Source organism: Cyprinodon variegatus, unplaced genomic scaffold, assembly GCF_000732505.1.
Source record: "Cyprinodon variegatus isolate N-32 unplaced genomic scaffold, C_variegatus-1.0 Scaffold347, whole genome shotgun sequence".
In the NCBI taxonomy this organism is placed as follows: Eukaryota; Metazoa; Chordata; class Actinopteri; order Cyprinodontiformes; family Cyprinodontidae; genus Cyprinodon; species Cyprinodon variegatus.
In genome coordinates, this window is record NW_015150800.1 from 578630 (window position 1) to 603322 (window position 24693).

The 24693-nt window shown below is 37.5% G+C and overlaps 1 protein-coding gene across 10 annotated transcripts in view; it reads left to right on the top strand.

Moving 5' to 3' along the window:
- The window catches only part of LOC107091684 (catenin delta-2-like), a 196579-nt gene that overhangs the window by 80419 nt on the left and 91467 nt on the right, over positions 1-24693 (top strand). For 5 of the 10 annotated variants that reach the window (XM_015385752.1, XM_015385751.1, XM_015385753.1 and 2 more), the window contains 2 exons: positions 16990-17039; positions 20566-20682. In XM_015385752.1, the coding sequence (XP_015241238.1) occupies positions 16990-17039; positions 20566-20682 (167 nt within the window). The remainder of the gene's footprint in view (positions 1-16989; positions 17040-20565; positions 20683-24693) is intronic. The other 5 variants (XM_015385755.1, XM_015385756.1, XM_015385754.1 and 2 more) reach the window with 1 other exon arrangement.

Genomic DNA, 24693 nt, shown 5'->3' on the forward strand with positions numbered 1-24693 from the left:
AGGCTGAATAAAAAAAAGATTGTTTACAGACCCCCGAAACGCCGGCTTCGTATGGATGAGAGGCTGGTTTGGTGAAAAATGTGTGCGTTTAGGCCAGGGTTCGGCTTCGTGTGGACGGGGCATAAGCTTCCTCAGAAAGTCTAATCTGCTCATCCCCTTCTCATAGACAGTTCGACAGCTGTATCTCCAATCAAGTCTGTTTTTCAGCTCATCGCTGAGGTTTTTATACTTCTTCAGGATCTTCATTCCCTCTCTCAAGACATCAATAGTGTTTGACTTATTACCGTTATTTATGTGTTTAGTATTTTTCCTTTTCATTTATGGGTTGAGTTGAGAAAAGCCCTTCCCTTAAAGTGAGTTTTGAAATTATGTATATATGTTCGTAAGAAGGAAATTTTGTGCCAAAATATCTGGGCAGTTTACTGAAGGGTTCCGGAAATCCTGACGGATCTCACACTGAGTGCAAACATGGCTTCTTCCTCACCCCTTATTTAACTCCTGGCTTCAAGTCAAAATGGCTGCCTCTCACACTGGCAGACTAGGTAGTCGGCTTGACCAATTTAGTGGGTCACAGGAGACTTCTGCTTCCCTGTCTCTCTCTCTCTCGATCTCTACCTCCTCCGCCTCTTCCCCTAGCCATTTGTTTGGGGCATGTGGTCGGCATAACAGAAATGGCAAGCTGTGCCTTATCCTGCTGTGCTTTAATCACTTGCTTCAAAGGGTCTCGTGTTTCTCTCCCTCCTCCTGGGTATGGGGAGGAAAATGAAGCTCCACTCCTCCTCACCTCAGTGCCCGTGCATCAGAAGCCTGCGAGATGGATATCTCCCTTCACCTTCACTGTCCTGCCTCCATTCTAATCTGCTGCTGCAGTGCTGGAATGCAGCATTATTTTATTACCTGCTTCCTAAAGTGGAGCTTAATGTGTTTCTTTTCTGCCTCTACCATACCTTAGTGAAAATATATCTGCTTGTTGACTCAAGCTAATAAAGGATTTGTACGGAAACTTATTTTATCCAAGAAACGCCATGTTGACTTAATCGGCAGAGATTTAAATCTCAGCATTTTTGGAAAATTAATGGCTTTGCACTTGCTAGAGTAAATAGAGTGATTCACTCTGTTAATGTAATGAATAAAATATCTTGTTTCCTACTACTATTTCAAACAAACACTAAATGGATTGCAACCTTGATGGTTAAGCCAGTTTTAGGGTTTATTCCAGCAATTACAACTGTTAATACAGACGTCACCTTTTCAATTATGTTCCTTTTAACTTTCACAAAGTATGTGAGTTCCATGGCAGATGAAATTAAAAGGTCTAAATGATAAAAACCAAGTATCTTTGCTGTACCATGCTTGGCCTTCCTGTTATCTGCCTGTGGTTTTCCTCTCTCGCACCTACATAGTTAAAAGTAGAATATGTTTAGTGTAATTGCCTAACTTTCACTGAAAGATAGCTAACTTTGAGTATCATTCCCACTTTGACAGCTTATCCACAAATTGTCTTACTATACAGTAGCAGCCATTCAAAATGGTCTTTTCCAGTCAAACACCAGCCGAATGGCAGCCCACTTCCATGCAACTCCCAGCACAATCCCCTCCTACTTCAAGCCACTTAAGTGACCCCCTCCTTCGCCTGGGTGTGCAATTCTTTTTACTCTGACTCAACCCTTTCACTTAATTACAGAAACATGATGCTTCTGTTTAGATCTTATCCACAAATCATGACAGAAAGAATATTTTAATACAAAGATTGATGTTTAAAAAGGAATTTTTGAGGACTAGCCAAAGACCAGCAAAGGGCCCATCAAGGGATGTGAGAAGATTTTGAATGGCTACTGTAATCTAGTGCTTTCACAGACCAGTTAATCATCCTATTTATAAGTTTCTAACCAGTTGTTTACTTATCAAGGATGGCTAAGATGGGAATAACCTGACTCACAAGCTGATATGTTCGGTTTAGCCAGTAAGCTCTTAGATGTCTGCTGATTGATAATATGGGTGCAGCTTGTTAATTTAATGAAAGAGAGAAATGCATTCTACCATGATTAGTTCAAGTTTATACAAAGTCACAATGAAGTAGTCAGCCTAAAATGAATAGCATCTTCTCTTGTCTTTTCTCTTTTGATGAGTGACTAAAATAAATTTTCATTTAATGTAAATAATATTTACACCCTACAAAAATGACATTTCAAGTTCATAATGTATATTTAATGTATATTAAATATGTATGCATTATTAATTGTTTTCTTTTGGACCTATCCAAAGTCTAGAAAAGCTGCAATTTCAGGCTTTGATATTAGTGTCGGACCATCTGTAGCTCCCAAATTCAGTGCATTACTCAAGCCCTTAAAAGGTCATACTCCAGCCCACTTTGACTTGATGAACTTCATACTCCATACTCATTCTCTTATACAATACGCACCACACAGCTACTCTGAGTCATTGTACTTAGCAGTCTCCTGAGGCTTTCTCATGACATTCTCAACCTGTTCATTTCTGCTCTCTCCTGAGATATGAGATGCAGCTGAGTTAGATAGTACCTGTACAAAGCAGCAACAGTTACTCATTGTTCCTGCATAAAGTGTAATTAGGTTGAATTTATCTGAGTGGCCAAGATAAAAGGTTTGGTAACAGAGAGCACTGGTTTGCTCCATCTTCCTGCTCAGGAGGTAATTAGAGGTCCACAATGGGCTGTCTGGACTGTTCTGGCCTTCCCTGCTGACTGCCTGAAGCCCCGTTTGGTCGCCTGTTTTAGCAAAAGGAATGGTAGAGATAAGCTCAGTTTGTTTCTACCTCTGCAGGATGATGAGTCTTGCTGTATTTGCTGATGCAAAGCAGCATTGTCTCCTGCATGTCAAGCAGTGATCAACTTCAATATGCAGCTCCAAGCAATCCGAGAACGACCTCTATGATAACATTGAACTACTACAGGGCGATACACTCAACCTCTTCTACCTCTGCAATAAGCACCTTAAACACCTTAGCCACAGTTGACAATCATGTAAAGATATGTTAGAGGAGTGATGTAAGGCTCTTCACACATTGATACACATTTTACTCTGATTCACACACACCTGAGTAAGTATTAAAAAGATGTTAAAAAAAAAGGCATATAATATCAATTTAGGAAGCACTTACAGGAAGGGTATCAAACTCGTTCTATATCAGGCCACTGCATCATCAAGTCTTTAAAAAAGGGTAAGTAGCAGCTGTATAAATCAAATGTTTAATTTTATAAGTTCATTTACAAAGGGCTATTATACAAGGGTTATTATACATTTTCTCCCATTTATTTGGTAAATTTGTAAACTTTGAACGAACTTGAGCCCCTACTTTATCATATAATGTGCCTATTTTAGCTCCTAAGGGTCAGTTAATTTTCTCTTTAGGAACCCAAGGATGTACATTTCCTAAATTCTGCTCCTTTTACTGTTCTTTGTTAAGACATAGGATAGATAGACAACCAGCTAGTTGGCTGAGACTGAAGTGGAATTTGGTTAAAGAATATGTCCACCTCCTCTATTGATTCACTTCAGTCACTTCCACTTTAGTCTTTATATTTCTGAAGATGTTAATTCAGTTGTGAATGCTGATACCTGATGGTATCTGAATTAGACCAGATAACATCAGATAGATAGAGCTACCCAACCAGCTATTGTCTAAAGGATGCCATGTCAGCATCACTGAGAGGCAGGTGTCTATTTTAGTATATTGGTACACACTGGACAGTTTGTCCAAGACCGAACAAGGGAACTCAGGAATGAGTGGGAATTTTTATTTGATCTGTTTTGTGAGGGTTTGGTTAATAGCCTTTGTCAGTCCATCTTGATACAACATCCAACTCTTAACTATTTCAGGCACAGGGCAAATAAATGAACATTCTAAAGATAGACAGGTGTAGAAATATAGGCTTGTTACTTTAAAAGAGCCACACTCCCACATACTGCCACTCTGGGTCCCTGAGCAAAAGACCATTAACCCCACACTGCTCCCCTGGCTCCACACAATGGCAGCCCACTGCTCCCCAAGGGGATGGGTTAAATGCAGATAATAAATTTTGTTGCTCTGTACTTGTGGCAGTGTAATGACATAAAAAAAAAAATAGATGGCTGCATTGCTTATTTTTCTCTTGGAAATTGCAATTACATTGGAATTATAGGACATTGCACCCATTCTGCAATTATTAGAAACTAAGTGATATTACTTTTCTGTCCTTTCTTGTGAAGCTAGAGCACAGGAGGTTAGTGTACTGTAAAAAGCTGGTATTTGTTGTAGGAAATATTGCTTGGAGGTGAATCATTGGTCTCTGAAGTGACTCCGGTTTGTCATGCTTGCTCTTTAGTGTTTTGTTATGGGGCAGTTTTCCCAAGGTTTATGGGGGACTTGCTGTCAATTTCATTGCTGAGGATAAAAGAACAAAAAGTTGTGACATTTACACACTGTTTGCCGAAGCAAACACACAAAGTGTAGCTCTAACACCAGCATCTTTACTGCTAAAGGTCACACATTTTGGGTCATATCCTCTTCAGGCTTCTCTTGCTGGCTTTCAACAAACTGCAGCTATTACCTATGTAAGCAACACAAATACACTTGGAGGTTTTTTATTAAAAAGAACTCAGGTTGTTGTCAGATACTTTGCTTTGATTTTCAGCTTTCTTATGAACAAGGTTGGCTTATTTTTTTTTCTATTAAATGTTATATTGCCAAATAGTCTCCCCATGGAAATGTACAAATGGAAATAGTGCTTGCTGAATAATGGATACTGTCAGAATTGGCAATTCCCAAGGAAAATAATATGCTGAACATCCGGTGAAGGTGACAACCTTTGCTAAAGCTGTCCAGCATTACAATTCCTGCCAGGATATGCATGTTAAATTATAAATAAGTGCTCTCCCTACATATAGATGCTGGTATACTTATTGGTATCCTTACAGCTACTTGCCATTTCTACTGAAACATTATTGGATTAGATTTTTGTTGTCTCTTGTTTGGCCAATATACGTTGCTCTGGGAGTTAATGTCCCACAGCTACAGTAGCTGATAGCCCAACAGCTTTGCTTTCACCAGCAGACAAGTATGACTGTTTCTATAAGGTTCTGCTTGATATTTGTATATTAAACTTTATCAGACATTATTTGGTGAGTAAAATAGTATACAGCGGAAAAGGAAAATGGGAATAAGAACTAAGGGGAGAGAGAGAGAGACGGGAAAGAGTGCATGAAAAGAGAGACAAACAAAACAAAAAAAACCACCAAAAATAGACAACACAGAAGATATACAGTAATTCCTTGAGACTTCTTCCATACCTGTATGAGTCAAGTGGATCAGAAAACAGAGCATTACAGCAAAAAGAAAGAAACTGTCAACCAAAGTAAACTTTAAAAACGAAAAGCTTAAGAGCAGCGGGTAATCTTTGGGTATCCTTTCCACCTGTGTCAGAGTCAGAACCTATGATGCAGTTGTTAATACCTCTAAAGAGACCAATAGCCATTTTAAAGTGCAAACCTTCAATTACTTTCCCATTTACCTTCAGAATTAAGAGCTGTTCAGCATACGTTAGGGGTAATAAACTCTGCTGGATAAGTGTTTTTGGCATTATACTGAACATAGTTCAGTAAAAGCATCGTTAAAGCATGGTTACCTTAAATGTTAGGGCAAAAATACCATCTCCAAACAGCTTTATTCTCCAAGTTGCCAAATTTATAAAAAACAAACAAACATTAAGGTCTTTGGGCTGTAGCCAACATCCAATGACACAGATGCAAAAGTAAACACAACCTTAGGTTGGTTAGACATGTAATCTAGGTGGTAGAAACAACAGGAAAACCAATCATGACCATTTAATGGTGTCTCAAAGGTCAAGGAACATCCCTTTCTGATTGCACCATTGGCCGTTGTTTGAAACATGTTTGGCTTAATAGAAGAGGAGGGAGCAGGGCTTTGTTATTGCCTGAACACCCTCAAAATGATCATGATGATAAAAGCCTTGCTAGAATTCAGCAGCATTTTAAAATTTGATTGTTCGGAGGCACAATGTAGATGGAAGGAGCATGGGGAGTTTTCAGATCATAATATAGTCCTTCAGGCAGATGAAACATTACCAGCTGAGGAGCTATGGAAAACAGACTGAGAACCTAATAAATACCTACAAAATGACTGAAACCTTAAGTAGAAGAAGGAACAGGTGCAAATGATAGAAGAAAAGAGCAATTGCAGGTGCACAGAATTAACTAGTTAACATGGGTTTCTGGCTGATGGAGAAATTATCTGAGATAAACACTGGGAGGAAAAAACTAAATAAAACAATCCAGCAATCCAAAAATAATGAGTAAAGACCAGACCAACTAAAAACAGAACTAAGACATAAGCAAGAGGAATCACCTATAAAACAACTGACAAAAGACAAAATGAAAAATTTATTTTATATGGAAGGCCTCTGGTGTTAAAAATAACAGAATATGGCAAATGCAAAACTAATAACAAGCTTAAGGTAAAAACAAAAACACAACATCCATTCGGTGAAAGTAAAAGATAACTAAAATAAAAAATAGAAAAAAAAAAACCCACAAGAACACCAAAAAATGACAGGCATATTCTGTCGAGCACAAGAATTTCAGGAAGACCCTCCTTTAGGACAATGAGACAAAGCTTAAGGCTTTTGGCTGCTGAAATCAGCTCAGTGTTTACAGGAGAAAAAGTAGGATCTGTTTAAAGAAAACAGCACTATACCTGCTTTAAAAATAGTGAGGTGTATATAGGGGTTTTTAGTGGGGGTCTCATTTTGTTTTGAAATCGCTTTGAAGCATGAGGAAACTTGAACCCTTAAGAAATCCTAGAACTAAGCATTTTGCCTGGTGTCTGGATAATGAGCCCCAAACATACAGGTTAAAGCTAAAATAATGACTATTCTTGCATTGCCTTCAATCAGCACAGAACTAATCCTTTTGAACATCTATGGACATGTTTGAAAACCATAGTTTAAAGACACCACTCCACAAATTCTTGACAGCCTGATTGTTTTGCTCAGAAATAGTGGCTTAAACTACATGTTGGTAAATGCAGAAATCTCATTATCAGTCACAGGCAATGCCTGTTGTCAGTAATTGATGAAAAACTAAGAAACCATTGAACAGGATTTTCATTTTTTGTTGTTACTTTCTTTTGTTTATCTACAATATTTTTAGTGAACTGTTAATCAAAATCCAAGTTTAATTGCTTTAGGTAAGAATAAGCAATAAGAGCCACTGTTGCACCACTATGGTAAATGGCACGTACTTATATAGCGCTTTTTCAAGTCCGGAGACATTCACGCACACACTCACACACTGATCATGGCACTACATTGTAGCCACAGCTGCCCTGGGGATCCCTGACAGAGATCACTGCCGTACACTTGTGCCACTGGGCCCGCTGATCACCATCAGTAGGCAATGCGGGTGAAGTGTCTTGCCTAAGGACACAACAACACTGAAAACCAGAGCCGGAGCCCCTGAATGCCTCTGACTATACAGTATGACTCATAATATATTGTAAGGTTCTATTGGGGCTCTGGATCATTTTGTTTCATGTCTAGTGAGCTGATATAGTCAGATGTATGCTTAGGTATACCTAGACTGCAGTTTCTTCAAGTAATAATTTTGTTTTTTATTAATAAACATGCAGCGATGTTCTTAGGTCTTTAGTCACAGGTAATGCAATGCCTCATGGAATCACATGAAAGAAATTAATTACATTTAGGAATAAAGAGATTGTGTAGACAACTTGCTAAAGTTTTCCAGTGTAGTCCTGTTTCTCTGACTGTGACTGGCTGGATGTGCTCTCTCCATCCTCTGACATGGGAGTTGGCTCGGAGCTTGTCTGCCTGGCTGTGTGTTTCCTGGATGGGGCCGCCTTTTACAGCTGCTTTTTGTATCTCTGCTTCTGTCTCCTTGAGCCCCAGTCGGCCTCGGCAGATGGCCACTCACACTGAGCCTGGTTCTGCTGGAGGTTTCTTCCTGTTAAAAGGGAGTTTTTCCTCTCTACTGTTGCTACAAGCATGCTTAGTGTGAGGGATTGCCTTCCAGTCAATGAGTTGATGCAACCAACTGGTTTTCCTTAGAAAGAAAACTTTGAATCAATTTGACTGTATGATCTGGTGAACTGTTTAGTCCCTTGAGATGACGTGTTGTGAATTGGCACATTATAAATAAACTGAATTGAATTGAATTGAAGTCCATAAAGGCCCATTGTTGGCTTGTAAATATTTTTAAAAATGCTGGTTTATAGGGATTTTCACACGTCACCATCTTTAAGGTTAAGAGAATGGTGAGAAAAACATTTTAAGTTATGTGGACAGTAATGCCAATGCAGAGGAACGTGTAGAGGACAGAAAGGGAATGATACCTAAAATGGCTCTCCAAGTGGGGTTGAACTAAGGTTACTGCACTGTACTGAGATACAGATGTTGGCACTGTGGTTCTACTGCGAGAACGCCTTTGTTCTTGTGAAAAACTCAGACTTTCTCCTATAGATCAAACACACTCATGCTAGCTTACCTGTCCTCTAATTGTAAGGCCCTTAAGCCGTCACTGCTCTTATGAACTTTGTACCCAGAGTAGTCCTTAAAAAAAGTCTATTTATGGGCTGCATGAGGTGTTTTTTTTTCTTTTCTTTTCTTTTGTGGTTCAGCATCTCACTGTCTTCATCAAACAGAATCTGTCTGTTACGTAATGGAAAAATAATATATGCCAGAATCATGAAGGTAAAAGACCTTTGAGTTGTTTGGGTTCATTGAGAAAAGGTTGCTGAGTCATTTTTATTGACTTTCTAACATTATTATCCAAATCCCTTTGTCCTCATATGCTTCTCTCTTAGCCAGATTGTTCTCAAAACATTGCAGGTCACTAAGCCGTTTTTTCATACCAATCAGCATAATTTTATGTCCATTGATTCTTACTTATTGAACTGTGTCAGTCCAAAAAGAGGCATCCCTACCATAGCCTGACAGCCAACCCTTATTTTCAATGTTAGTGTAACTGTGTTTTCTGGCAGCAGGAGCTGATATTGCTGCCAATATCCATCATTATGTATAAAGCCAGGATAATTGATGGCCAAAAGAACTTCGAGACAGGATGTCAATGAGGTATTTGTGGATATTAAAAAGGACCAACTTGGGAGCTTTACGTCTTTTCACATCGGCATGTTTTATGCTAATTTAGACTTATTTGCATCATTCTAAGTTATTTAAAAGCCCAACTTCAGTGGCTGTGACTGTGTGAATCAAAGGGGGCTGAAATGTGAACAGCTAAGATAGTCAACTATGAGCATTGCTACTGACAGCCGGCGATTATGTTGAATTAAAATCATGGGAAAAAAACGAATTTACATTTGCAGGAGTCATCCTTTCCCCCTCCCCATTTAAAGCTTTTCGGTTTTTTTGAGTGGGTTTTGCATGTTTTCTTTTTTTTCAGGGCAGCTTTTGGAAAATGGCCCTGAGTAAATTAGCAAACCGTGGTTTTGCTCTAGCGTTTGAATCTAAATTAGTGTTGACTAAAGCTGAGCCACTGTTTGATGCCTCCCAAGAGCCAGAAAGGGCTCCCTTCCCTTTTCTGGATGGTGCTTGTTATCTTACGCCACTGTCTACAAGAGGGTCGGCCTGGTGGTCAGTGCAGATAACAGATAATATGGAAGGCATTGAAATAGATGGATTATACTGACAGAGTTGGGAATGTGCTTATTGGGTGGATAAAATGACAGGATTTCTCATTGCTATCTCTGGCATTTGCTCTTTTAAGCCTCTCTCATTGGGTTTAGCAGAGCTCTCATGTCTTTTGTTCTCTCTGGCCATCATATTCAGCCTCTCTTCTGCTGTTTACCTCTCTTTTTTCTTTCTTTGTGTTATATCATATTACCGCTATCATTCTCCACCTTTATGTGCCTCTTTTGTCCTGCCTCTGTCTGTCTCTGTATTATATTTCTGCTCTCCATCTCTCTCCTTTCATTCCCTCTCCTTTCTATTTTTTCGCCCTGTAGTGCCTCAGTCCAGAGTGCAGTGGTTCAATTTGTACTATTACCTATGGAATAAGAAAAGCCCCAAAAAGCCAAATTTTTTTATTTTCATAAAGCTTAAAATATCAGGTCAGAGAGTGCAACAGGGAATTCATGCTTCTTTGAAACGTCAGAGCGCTACACTTCAACGTTCAATTATCCTGCTGAAAATATCAAGCAGGGCTTTTAACTAAGAGTCTTAACTGGGTACAAGAGCTGTAATGGAGAGCTTTTACCTCTCTTTTTTTGTGCTTTATTGTAGTTATCGGAGTTTAATTTTCTTCTTAATGTTAACACGCCTTTTTTTTTTCTCTCCAAAGATAGCTGCTTATGTACCACACAGCGTAATGGATCCATTTTATAGTTAGTGGGCACAGAGGTGGAGCTCTCACACCACTGCCAAATTTGTTAATCATAACTGTATGGATAATTTTTTTCTTCTTGGTATTTTACATTCACTTTGCACAGATTTAGGTCCCACCTGTTATTATGGAGTCAGAACCTCTTTAGATTCCTAAATCTATGACATAGATTATTTAAATTGTCAGCGTAATTTCTCAGTAACTTTAGAGCATATCTAGGTAATATTCTCTCATGCTGACAGCATATTTGTTTGCTGGACATCCATGATTGGATTCCCCTCTATTACCTAAAAAGTTTGGTTCGACTTAGATCTGGTGAATAGGAAAGCCATTTAATTGTAGGGAATTTTTTGTCACAAATGAAGGTTTGGGGCATGGTGCATTATCCTGCTTAAAGTAGACCATATATATATTCAAATATTTGAGTACGGTGTGGTTTGTATTGCTGCAGACCTGATCTGCAGCAATACAAAGGTTTGACAGTGTTGCTTAGACAACACAGTTAGTGCTTAGTGGCCTAAAGTGAGCCAGAATTTTATCCTCTAAGGCCTCGTCCCATCATTGGTACGATCCAGCCCTACCCACTACTATCAAAATCCAGTAGCTCAAGCTGATAATTTCAAAGCCATTTACTGTCTTACAGAATACCATCCAGATGTGTTTAGCCTGTGCGAATTGTGGCATCAGTTTCTTGCTCTTAGCTGTCTGAAGTGTTACATGCTGTGGTCATGTGACGTGTTGCAAATCAGAGAGCATATTCCAAATCTGTAGGGAATGTGAGGTTATTCTCCATAGACCTGACCATTACAAGGCGTCTTGTGCTCCTAGCTAATTTTCTTTAAAGGAGCATTTTCTTTTAATTGAGGAGACAGTTGTTAAAAGTCCTACAGTAGTAAATCCTGCATCATGGGCACATATCTTATATTCCATCCTTGATTTATTAAGGTTGTAAGTAGTAAACTTAATTAAATTAAGTTGGGGAAACTTAATTCAAGTACTTGTTAATAATTGAAGCAATCAATTTAGGTTAGCGCTGCATTTTCTTTTTAGAGTATACATTGGGCTGCTGCCATCCATGTGATTGAATTATTTTCTACTAGCATTCACAAGCAATTAAACAGTTGCACCAGGCAGAGTGGTCATTGAACTATGTACTTTATATGATAGATCAACATTATTTAGCACATAATTGTGAGTGGAAGGGAAATAATAAAAAGTATCACCTTAAGAATTCCACAAATAAAAATCATTCATGTGTCTTGCACATTTGTGTTTAGTCCCAGTTACTCTAATAAACCTCAATTGAATAAATACAAAGAAAATGCCAGTAGATGACAAAACATGTTTATATACAAATATATAGTTATTCTTAAATGACCTTAGAGGTCTTTTGAGGAACCTTACCAAGCAAATAACATTGAGAAAACTAGAAAAATAAACTGAAAATATCAGTTAAGCTGTGGAAATGTTATATTTTTTGGGCTGTTAACATCTCACTTAGTAATGTTCAGTAGACGCATGCTGTAAAAAAGAATTTGGCAAAATTATAAATCTATTGAGACACAATCATTTTGCTGAGGAGGAGACTCCAAAATCCTTGGTTTAGGTGGGGGGAATCTGTTGAAAAGGCATTTATTAGCCCTGCCCTACATCTGTTCTGAGTAGAAGAGGAGTGACTGTGGGAGTGGTAGCCTAATTGTCAGAGGAAAGAGTAGTTGCAACCAGAGAAAGCTGCAAAGGTTCCTGATTTAAACTCAGACTAGTACTTTGGGTCCTAAAATATTGAAGGATTTAAGAAAAATGTCTCTTTACATAGCCTCCTATTTATTTGCCGTAAGCCAAATATGGGTCAAAAGTAATCTTTGCAGGCCACCCTGAAAACCCAAGCTGAAAAAAAAATGTAAATATCGCCTATATAATTTTACTGTGTACAGTTAAATCATCTCCTGTAGTTTGAGAAGCTAAATGTTTCTCAGATATTTCTTGTAACATTAAAATTTCTATTATCTTTTAGGTGTGGTCCATGGAAACTAGGAAATAAAAACAATGTTTTATGACTATTGAAGTAGAACAAAAAACAAAGTGGTAGCTCTAAATGATTGCAGGAATGTCATTACTTTAATTCGGGACAGAGAGGAGCAGTTAATTACCTCCTTCTAATTAACTTATCAGTTTTTAGGAAATTAGGACAAACCTTCTTTTAGTAAGACTTCACACTTGAGGGAAGGTTTGTCCAATTCCATCAGCCCATTTTAATAAGGTCAGTTGCTTCAGCACCCACTAACCATCCCCCAATAAAAACAATAATAAACAAAGAAAAAAATAATAATCTGGAGGCATTGTGAGGATTGGTTTATTGTTGCCAAAAGGTTAAGCAGCACGTTGCCCTTTTATGCTTTAGATTGTGATGCTTTGTGCTGTAATACATAGGGGCTTCTAAAGGGACCACAAAAAGTCACTCTTGTCTTTTTTTTTATTACTGTTAACATATGTGTGTCCTTCTGCTCAGGTTTGCCTTGTGAACACCCAAAAATAGGCACTCTCACACCTGCCCCCAGACTACATTATATCATTAGCAGTGATGAGGTACTGTGGCGTGGAGTGACCTGCAGCAAGAGAGCTGATCACACTGTCAATTAGTCCGCTCTTGTTCCACTAATTACTCTGTCAGGGTCTATTGATGCTTCAAAAAGATTCAAAGGCAGGAAAAAGGAAAATAAAACTGACTCTTTGACTCTCCATGTTGGACCAATAGGTCAGTGAGCTGTTTCAATTAGTGAGAAATGATAAGCTTTACCTGTGTGGAAGAGAGGTGAGGATCGTATTTCTCTCACCGTGGAGATGGAACTATGAGATGCATGGCAAAGTAGACTGACCAAGTTTAAAGTCTGCTGGATGATTCTGAAATAAGTCAAGGCTTTCTAATTTTCTTCAGTTGGTTTTTCCTATAGGCTTCCTCTGTTTAGGCTCACAGAGAAAATGATCAAGCTTCTCTGTATCCTACACTAAATTAAAGCTCATTGGTATCTTCTTGTTTGTTTGTTTGTTAAAAAAGAAATGACTTGCTTGCAGAACAACTGCTCAGTGGCACAGAAGGTAGCACTGCTGCCTTGCAGCAAGAAGGTTCTGGGTTCAGTTCTCTCTGCATGGAGTTAGCATGCGTGGGTTCTCTCCAGGTACTCTGGCTTCCTCTCACAGTCCAAAAACATGACTTTTAGGTTAATTGGCTTCTTTAAATTTTCCTTAGGTGTGCGTGAGTGGTTGTTTGTCTCTGTGTTGCCCTGCGATGGACTGGCGACCTGTCCAGGGTACACCCCGCCTCTTGCCTGTAGACAGCTGTAGAAAGGCACTAGTATCCCTTGCGACCCCCCTTGGGATAAGCATGACGGAAAATGCATGAATGGACTTGCTTGCAGAACAATTTAAAAGTATTAGAATTTTCTCACATTACAAAGTTTCAGTCAAATTTTACCCTTATTTTAAACAACAGACCAAATAAAAAGTAACGCATTATAATATGGCCCAAGTAAACCAAATGTTTTCCTTCTGTTTTACTGTTTAATTCATGTAAGGCACTTGGAATTGTCTTGCCTTGCCATTAATTTTTGTTCAGCCTTTCTAACTGTGATACCAGTAAAGAAAATTGTTGCAACTAATCTCTTTCTCCTCATTGTTAAATGGAGTATTCCTGTGAGCAATTTAATATTAATCCATATCGCTCATTTTTTGAAGTGTTGGAAACAGAATCTTAAGATTGCCAAGGATGTAGTTTATAGTGAAAATGGAAAGTAGATAACCCAATACTAAAGAGAAGATTACAATCTACCCAAACTGACAGTCTGCACAAGAGGAGCATTGATCGAAGTTGAAAGAGCCAAGAACTCCACTGTCACCACAACTCCGCTCTGTTAGCAGGACAACTACAGTAATAGACATACACTTTAACAATGTTGTCTTTGTTGAAGTGTTGCAAAAGAAAGGGATCATTAAATGAATCTAGGGCAAGACTTAAAACCTGATTTTCACAGATGCACTCCACCCAGTCGGCAATAAGCTAAGGTTAGAATTTGAATGGAGGAGTTGACAAAAATATCATAATTTTAGGTGTGATAAACAGGAAGAGACTTCCCCAAAAAGATATAAGAGCAACAACAGATTATTTCACAAATTATTGTCTTGAGGGTTGGAATGTTTTAAACAGCAGGACAGACAAACATAGAGTTTGTATTTGTTAAGAAATGTCGTGGTATATATTATTTCTTTTCCACCCAATTGAAAAAACAACAACTAAGTCTTTAGTTAGAACTGTAGCCAAACATGTTACTTGGGTATCATCACTTGCTAGCCATTAATTAGGCAAAAAAATGCAATTTAAATTTGGTTTGACAAAATCACAGAAAAAAGAGAATTGTCTATTTTACATAAAAATGTAAATACTGTAGACCATCATATGAGTGTTTAGTGTTGTATTTATTGTTGTGGTTATATACTGTACGTTCTTCATAAAAAAAATAGTAATTTTATCTGACAGAACTCTGACATCCTCTGGGCTGTTTTTATTCCCCACCTTCGACTTCTCTTCATGTAACTACTTGATGCTAACAACATGTGTCCTACTTCCTCACAGTTTGCAGCTAGGTGTTCATGCGGACACTCAGGTTGCATTTGGCTTTAACTTGGTCACCCACAGGCAGTCGAGGGTAAAAACAATGGTTCACCATCACTGAGATAATTCAAAAGCAATGAAACAACATTTTGACACCAGCAAACAGACAGATCCAGCCTGTCCTGCTCTTAAAAAATGGTCTCTCAGCTAGAGTTAAGTGAGCTACCTTACAGAGAGCAGACTACTGATAGTAATCCACGCCTGGCTGTTACCGCCAGGCTGTTTGTCCGCTGTAAACACATCGGTCCTGAAAGACTTCGGAGTTCACAGCTTGTGCGTGCCCATGTTTGTACACATGTTGGGGTATGTCTTTGGTTATAACAATGCCTGATGAATGAGGGGATGCTATGCTGGCAGAGGGCTCCATTAACATGTGCTGCTTGGCTGGTCCCTGCAATCCGTCACACTATGCATACACGCTCGCTGAGTGGAGGTAATCAGTGAGATGATTAAACGGCATCTGGTCGATGTTTACAGGTTTTCAATAGAATTTGTCATTTTATGGCTAGTCTTTTTAGGTCACCAGTGTGTTTTTGTGATGGGTGTGTGTGTGTTCACTTTAAAGTCAGACAACATAAAAAAATACCACCAGCAGTGTTCCCTGATAAAAAACAAAAAAACATTATGCTTCCACATAGTTATACCCTCCTCTCAGGGGAAGGCAAAGTATTATGTTAATCTTTTTCATTTACAATGAAACCATTATCTCCGTTTTGTTTCAGTTGCCCTATAACCACTTCACCATTAAACTGGTTCCAAAGAACCAACTGCTTTCTTAGCACCACCTCTTTGAGTTTTCGACTCTCGCAGGTTTGGATCTGATAGAATGGCAGACTTATGGAGACCAATCATCAATAAAAATACAGTGGTCCTGGTTTCCACGTAGCAGAAAATACAGCTTAAATGGATTCCTATATGTATATACTTTCTCTGATTTCATTTATATACTAAAATAAAAATTTGGGGAGTGGCGGCCTAATGGTTAGGGCATTGCACTTGGAATCCTGATGTTCTGAGATCATGCCCCACTCCCTCAGCCTCCACTCTGGGTCCTTGAGCAAAGACCCTTAACCCCACATTGCTCCCCGGATGCTGCACAAAGGTAGCCCACTGCTCCCTAAGGGGATGGGTTAAATGCAGAAAATGACAATAAATGCAATAAAAGCTGGGGAAAAAATGTATGTTGGGTCTTATGCCAACTTCCACACTGAACATTGCTGATGTTAGTGTATGCTGGTAGTGCTTATTCATCGGTCAAGCAAAGAAACTTCATCGTTCTAAGAAAAGGCTGAGTTTTTATGGATCTTTCATCTGGAGGCTAAGATGATCTTCCATCATTGAGGCAGTTTAACATGGAACATGCTTCAGATTGTTTGGATTTGTAAGAATATTGTTTACTTTGTCGGTGATCAAGTGTGTTGAATGTAACCACAGTACATCCCTGATTTATATATTAATCTTTACTGATAAAAGGCAATCCTATCTAGTAATGTTTTCCACTCTTAAGCAACTTTCCACCATTTGGGATTTATTTTTTGTCCATATCTTTCCATACCTAAAACTTTTCCAAGGCAACATAGATCTTAGAGAAACATCTTTCAAAAAAGAAATCCCCTTAACATAGATTAACAACAGTGCTTTTGTTTTCTTTTGGAGGGCTCGTAAAATGATATGCTCTACCGGGAGCACTTGTCAGTTGACTTCAAATAAAAAAGGCTTTAAAATAACAAGGCTTTTATTGTTATTCCTAAAAGCTTTTGTGCTTGCGATGGATTTTGATGAAAAATAACAAGATATAGTATACTATATACCTGAATCAAATCCTACAGAATCCTTGCATGGGCATCCCTTTGAAAAACAATTTAATTCTAAATAAAATCAGTGTCTGCACTCTATGTCTAACCAAGGTTTGTGTTTATTCTTTGTATCTTACAGCTCATCAGATGAGAAGTTTCGCTGGAACAACCAAGGTGATCTACAATCTTGTATGTTTATATCATTATTTCTTTGTTGCTTGTTTGTCAATATGCTGCTGAAACTGCTGGAGGACAATAGATAGCTTCAACATAGTTAGAAAATTATTTTGGAAAAACTTACTTTTCTTCTTGCATTTCAGCTCTCATTAAGTAGCGCTCAGACCGCATTTCCAAATAATTTGTAGTACTTATTCAGATAAGAAGTGCACCATACAAATGGCAGCCTAAAAAAAAAAAAAAAAGTAATGAACTTTCAGATGATTTAAAAGTCAGATGAAAACCCCTTTCAAGGCTGGACCATTTTCTTGACAGTATTTTAGTTTAAAAGACACACACAAAAAAACACCCGCTATGGTTGACACTTGAGTTAGCCTTTCTGTCTCTTTGTCAGTCATGTTCAGATCTATAGGATATTGAGAGCAGATTGATTAGCTGGGTGCACAGTAGGCGACCTCTGCCAACAAAGAGGTAGCAAACACAACAAAAAAGGATTTGTGGTGACGTCTTTCTGTGCCCAGCCAGCTGTGCTCTAGGTTGACCGCTCTGCAAAGAAAGACTCCCCTTACTTAACAATAAACCAATTTTTCCTCCAGTCAGGACTTTAATGAATTCATTACTCCAAACTCAATAGAAAAATAAGAAAATAGACCTTTTGTTTTATTTCCTATGCAGGAGGGGAAATAAATGAAAATAATCAAAATTAAAATGAGAGTTTGTAAACTCAAAATATAATCGGTAGTTGAACTGGTTGAGGCAAGTCATATTTATTTGACATTATCAATAAAATCAGTAATAATGTCATGTAATAATGTAATAATAATGTCACTCATAACAGAGGACCCAGTTTTTGATGCAAGACAGAGTGGGATAATTAAAAAAGCGTTTAGTAAAACGACGTCTGGTCGGAGTAGCAGTGGCTAAGGCATCTATCACAGGAAACTCTGTAAAAAGGTTACCACATAAATCTAACGAAGGATAATATGAACGTGTGAGTCACTAACCTGGTTTAACAGTTTAGCCCATACCCTGAGTATGAGGTAGGATCTAGCCGAAGGGGTGCCAACAAGATTCTGGACCATTTGAATGCTCCAGCCCCAGAGAATAGAGAACAAGCAGGAGTCCGAAGCCAGGTTAGGCAAACAGATTAGAGCAGGTAGGCTCAGAGTTCCAGGAGTCCGAAGATAGTTCAGACATAGATAGTTGAGATGGGAACAGGTAGGCTTGATGGTTGAGATCAGGATCATGGAATCAGAAACATTAAGGTATGCTAAAAACCCTCTCACTACTGGCACAAGAGAATGAGAATAATCTGGCCATAATAAACTGGATGCAAGCAAATTAAATAGAGGCAGGAGCAGGTGGATCAGATGAGCAGTGATTAGAAACCATGCAGTTAGGCAGGTGAATAAAATTAACCAATAATCCAGTCATCAATACTAAGATCATGACAAATAATGGTCAAGACTAGCATATCTTTAAATTTAATAGTTTTAAAAAGAAAACCGAAGTTCATTTCTAAACCAGCATGATATGGGGCTCTACATATAGCCCATAGAGTAGAGACGCAAAAGAAGGCTAGCTCCCGTTAGCTTGTTGGCTCACAACAGTAAGAGCTTCTACTGAAAGATGGGGCTTCGTCGGCTCTTTATTTCAGCTCTGCTAGAGCTGAGCTGAGTCTTTTCATTGGTTCAGCAGGTTCAACGAGACAAATAAATGGCCAAATGTGTGAATTTGGGACATTTGTTTTTCCGTTGGGTCTGCTTCTAGCATGTTCTTGCACTAAATGAAAATTTGCTCCTTATCCTCTCATTTGGAACGGTGACTTCCCCCTCTGGCAGTTAGGGAAAAACCACAGAAAAACCACACCTTTTTATAAGCTGCATGGTTCAAAGCATGTGAAAAAAGTAAGGCCATTTGAGACTTGAAGCTATGCAAACCACACACTGAAAGCCAGATGAATATTTAGATTTTGAGGTAACTTTCTTTATCTTTGTTCCTATTTTGATTTGCCATGTGTGAATGGTGATCTATAAATCAACCTGACTTCCCTAAATTTAATGAAGCATTAAAAGCTGGTCCTGGAAGTGTTTTTACCAATAGCTGCATCAGTCTGCAAAGGCAACAGTTGAAGTCAATAAAATAGGCCTCCTAAATCCCCCCACTAAGGCAGCTACTATTAACGTTCTCTTTCCATCTCCGTAAGAGATTAATGCTGTTGGTAAGACTCATTTGTAAGCTTTTATCTTCCTTGGCAGCCGTCTCTAACTGGAAGACATTGGCCTGCTATCAGCCTCTGTCTGACAGACAAACGGCTGGTATCTAAGCACAAGGTGGACCTCAATCCCAAAAGATTTGTTGCTGAATTATCAGCTTTTACCCTGGATCTGTTTTTTTTTATGATTATATTCTTGTGCTGAAATGTTTACCCCTACAGATTTCTTCTTTCATGCTTAAATGTCTATTCCTATTAAATAAATCTTACCGTCAGACAAAAAAAAGGATAAAACATTTCTAATTATGATGGCACTTGCATCAAAGTAAAAAAGTAGAGCTTTACAAATCAAGCTGCCCCTATGTACATAAGAAATAACCCATCTAAAATTTAGAGTTGGTTGTGAAAAACTAAAATGACCATGAAGCATTAGCAATAAGGAAACATTAAGACTTTTTTAATAAATTAAACTTAAAATTATAATAATAATGATTGAATGCATTTTCAAAAGCAAGACCTATATTTTTTTACTTAGTTTTTGCCTGATTTATTCCTTTATGAAGTCTTGTTATTTTTTATTCCTAAAACATAGGAAATGCTGTCTTCACCATTTTGCTAGCCAGGTAATATAAATTACATGAATGGACTTGCTAAAATTTATCACTAGTTTTCTGTATTTTTTCGCCATGTCAATAACAAGTACAACACATGATCATAATAATTAGGACTATAACAAAATGATGTACTATAAATAATATTTAAGACTAGATTTTGTCATTAATGTAAACTTGATGTAAAATGCTTTTCTAAGTATTTGTCCAAATTACAGTTTCTATGATTTTAACATTAAACTGACAACATCAGCTCACTACAGCCTAAGAAGTAAATTAACCACGGCTCCTACGGGTAAAATAAAATCTAATAAAATCTGATGCGATGAGAAAAGCTGGCAAGGTTGCAAGCAGTTGGTGACCTTCATGTTTTTTTTTTTTTTAGGAATGCAGCTTTTATAGAAATTATTGTTAAAAGAAAGGAAGTGGAATAATGTTAGAAAGCATATGTCAAATTAAAACAATAATAGTTAAAACACATATATTTTATTTTTAAGTAGTTGTCTGTGTTATTTGATAGCATCCTTACAATAATAGCTAAAAGAAATGTTCATTGAAAGTAATCTAGGTTTTCGTGGATTTTGACCCCATTTTCAAGTGGAAAATGCAAGTTTATAAATAAAAAAAAAACGCTTTTGCAATTCATAAGTGTGGCAGTGCTGACACAGATAAACTGAGCTAATCTCTTTTTAACTTGTTTATTCCAATGTAGACGGACAGAAGGACATAGAGGAGGAGCTGACGACTGGCCTGGAACTGGTGGACTCGTGCATTAGGTCCCTTCAAGAATCAGGCATCTTGGACTCTCAGGACGCCTCTACAGGAGACAGTAAGATCAATGCTTTAGGGATTTAATGTTTTTATCTTTGTAATCAGATACTTTTGATAAATGAACCCATCTAAAGATTAGATTTTCCTCATAAACTGAAACAATTTATCTGAATCCTTTTCTTTTCAACATTATACTGTAGGTAGCTGCATACCACATTATATGTTTGTGGCAAACAAAATCTAAATATTTAACTAAGAAGTAGAAGCATAAAGCGCAAACTCCTGCATCGCAAAACTACACATTTAGCAACTTATCCTACATCCAACAAACCACCTATTATCCTCTGCTTAAGAAAAACAGGCAAAGGACAGAAACCTAAACATATTTTAACTTAGTGAAGTTCTCCTTGTTTTGTTCAGGAAAAAAGAGACATGAAGCACTCCCTTATCAAATAAGAATCTTTATATTCATTATGAAAACACAGCATTTTACTGTAGTCGAGGCTTAGAAAGCACATGTACAATTCAGACAAAGTTACAACCACTTGTAGAATTATAAAACACCCTGAGAAGAAAAATCTATCTATAGAAATGTAGAATGTAGATACATACAATGCAGCTAAGCCCTTCTTAGTCTATGGAATAGACTGATGGTCAGCAGAGAGGTTTGTGTGGAAATGTGTGTGTGTGTCTCAGGAAGGGTTCAAATTATAGATCAGCTGTGATGAGCCACTTTTTTAGTCCATTACCCAGAAGCATTAAAGCCAGAATACCAAATTCAATTAGATAAAACAGGTCTTAGGACATGATGTAAGCTAAAAGATCTGAAAAAGGGAAACACAAATCAATACCGTCAATAAAGATAAATAAAGTCTGCATGTGTATATTGTCAGCCTCAGTATCGTTCATCAGATTCATGACCTGGTAGCTCACGATGAAGAAAGAACCCAATCTTTAAACAACTTGCATTGCTGTAAAAAATGTAATGTGCCTCTTTAACCCTGTAGATAACCCTAAGAGCACCTAGCATACCGTGAAATACAGGGATGGCAGCATCATGTTGTGTGAATGTTCTGATGCAGGACGGATTGGTGCACTTCACAGAATATCAGTCTAGAAGTTAGAACTCAACACAAATGGGTCCTCTAAATGGACAGTGGCCCTAACCGTATTGCCAAATAAGGACAGAGTGGCAAGAAGGTCACTGTATTCAAGTCTCCATAAAGCCCTGATTGTGTTTCATGAAGGATTTGTGGTCAGAACTTATAAGGTCTGTGAGCAAATTGGTCTAAAAACCTAACTGTTACACCACCTGCAGTATTTCAGAGCCTCTAGAAGGATATTCAAAACATTAGACACAGGTCAGACAATTAAAAAGGCAAAAAAAAAAAAAAAAAAAAATATATATATATATATATATATATATATATAGATAAATAGATTTAAAGAAGATTACATATATACTTTATATATATATATATATATATATATACGTCATTGTTTTGACATTAAGTAAATTCAAACCTTTGATTAACCCTATCCAATCTATATCAGGAAATTTGGTCTAATTTTTTGTCAGTAATGTAGGCAAAAAGGTAATGTTACAATCGCGTTAGTAAAGTTATGAAGAAATGCACTGTAAATGCATCTTTACTGTGATGTAAATTATGTTATGTTGTTATTCTTGCATTCAGTAAATGCAAATACTTTGTGCAATCCTAACCTTTGATAAAACAGCAAATGGTCATCTGATTTGATCTAAGACGTTAAGACAAAGAAATAGTTTGTATTTTCATCCAGTGTTCGTCATCCTATTTACCCATGTCTGCATTGCAATGTTATGATGAATTGCTAATATAACTAGATAAATTGCAGCATTGCAAAGCTGTGTTAGAAACAGTTGGCAGGCTCAGGGGCCATGATAACAAGGATTGTTTTAAATCTACTGAGCAACATTGTTATGAACAGGCCCTCTGACTGAGAAGCTAAACCACTCCCTGTGCCTTCCTGCTCTACTGTGATCTTCCTGCATTCTGTCCTGGAGATGATACCCCTGTCTTTGCTGCACTCGACCCCATGGGGGTGAGGTAGCTGTCAGAAGACACGCAGAGTTGTGGCAGTAGCTTGATATGCTAATCCATCCTCGCTGAGATGTCAGCTGGCCTGCTGTTCGTAGAGCAGAGAGGAGAGGCAAACACACAAACATGCCACTACTGTACACCACACAAGCTCCGAAAACTTTACAGTAGCTGTGTGCACACAGTAAGGGAGAAATGCATACCCCTGCAATGAAAGCTACAAGAACCACCCAGACAGGTGGAGAGTCGTGCAAGCTTGCATACATGCATCATCACAGATCAACTGCAAATGCTGATACCAGAAAATAAACATTTCTTGGTATTTATAACATATTACATATAACGGTTATGTAACTAACCATCTGACTTGCCCCAGAAGAACAATAATGAAAGCATGGAGGTACTAGATGAGACAAAAATACAGAGTAAGATGGAGAAAGGGTTGGAAAAAAGGCAAAGTTTAGACATAGACTCATGTTTGTATTAATTACAGAAGAAGACATAACTTTACACATAACTTTTTGCACCATGAGTTTTTCACCCACAGGGTCAGTAAATTTTGTTTTGTATACACTCTGTGTATGCAAAATAAAGTTTTTCTAAGTCACTGTGTTGTGCAATACCTTATATTGGACTATGAATATTTGTAAATTATAGAATCTATCCACAACAGAAGCAATGTTTTAGGTAATTTTGATTTAGATCAGAATCAGATTTATTGCCAAGAAGGTTTGCACTTACAAGGAATTTGACTTTGTGTTGATGGTGCAGACAAATTATGTATATATACAGAATACAAAGTCTATAGCTAAATACATTATAAAACATGCAATACGCAATATACAATATAAAATATATTGTCATATTCTATATACACAACATGCTGTGCAGTAATGTAACGCAGGAGGTCTGGAGATGCTGCATTGGTGTAGATCTAGCAACCTTTAATTATTATAATTATTATAATTAACAATTGGCATTATCAATTAAAACATCGTTAACTTAATTTACCAGTAAATTCAAATATTTACACCAGTAATAGACCTGGGTTTAAACTAATCATTAGTAACTGTCAATGATTTGAATCTTTATTTCCAATTGGTATGTATTAATCATTAACCAACCCACAAGGCAATCAGCCAACAGCAGACTATCAGTCTCTGCAGGCTTTAAGCTTAAAAGGCTTCTTTTTCAAAGGAATTGTAAAGAAGTGATATGCAAGTGACTTCAACCACCATTGGGTGCACCAGTGGTGAACTTCCGGAGTGGGGCTTCCTCTTGGTTTTATTACCTGTAGTGCCGCGTCAGAGCTGCAAGGCATGCTAGGAGTTGTTGTTACAAACTTTTATATTTACAGTTGTACAACACACTATGTGTGTGAGAGGGAAAGAATTTTGCATCAGTTTCATTATTCCACTACGAGGTTCATTTTCTAGTGCGGTTCTACTTTCAGCGTAGCTTTTGCTGTAAAGCTTTTTTTCATTTCTTAGAATTTTCTATTCTACCAATATTCAAATGGAAAGTGAGTAAGTTTTACATGTCTCAGTACTGTACCTCCAAAAACAATAATCATAGTACTGTTCACATGTATTTAACTGCATATACGTATAAGTATATGGAGTACAAACCACTAGGATGTTCAGTGTAGCTTCTAACAACTGTTGGGAACCAGTAACAGATGCAGAATTGGCCTCTAAATCATAGATTTACTGCACGTATCTTTCTTGTCTGAAAAAAATTCTAATTAGGGTGTGATTAACTTTAGATTTTCTTAAATATCTGCACCAATTGGTCTGAAAACACAAAAAATACTTTTAGAATCTATGTTAATACAACTTAGCTATTACTAAGAATAGATGAGGTATTTCCTAATAACTGGAATGCGATGTTAAGGACAGATGTGCTTTAGCTCTATTTTATTCATCCTAAAATATGCACAATTTATATATATATATATATATATATATATATATATATATATATATATATAT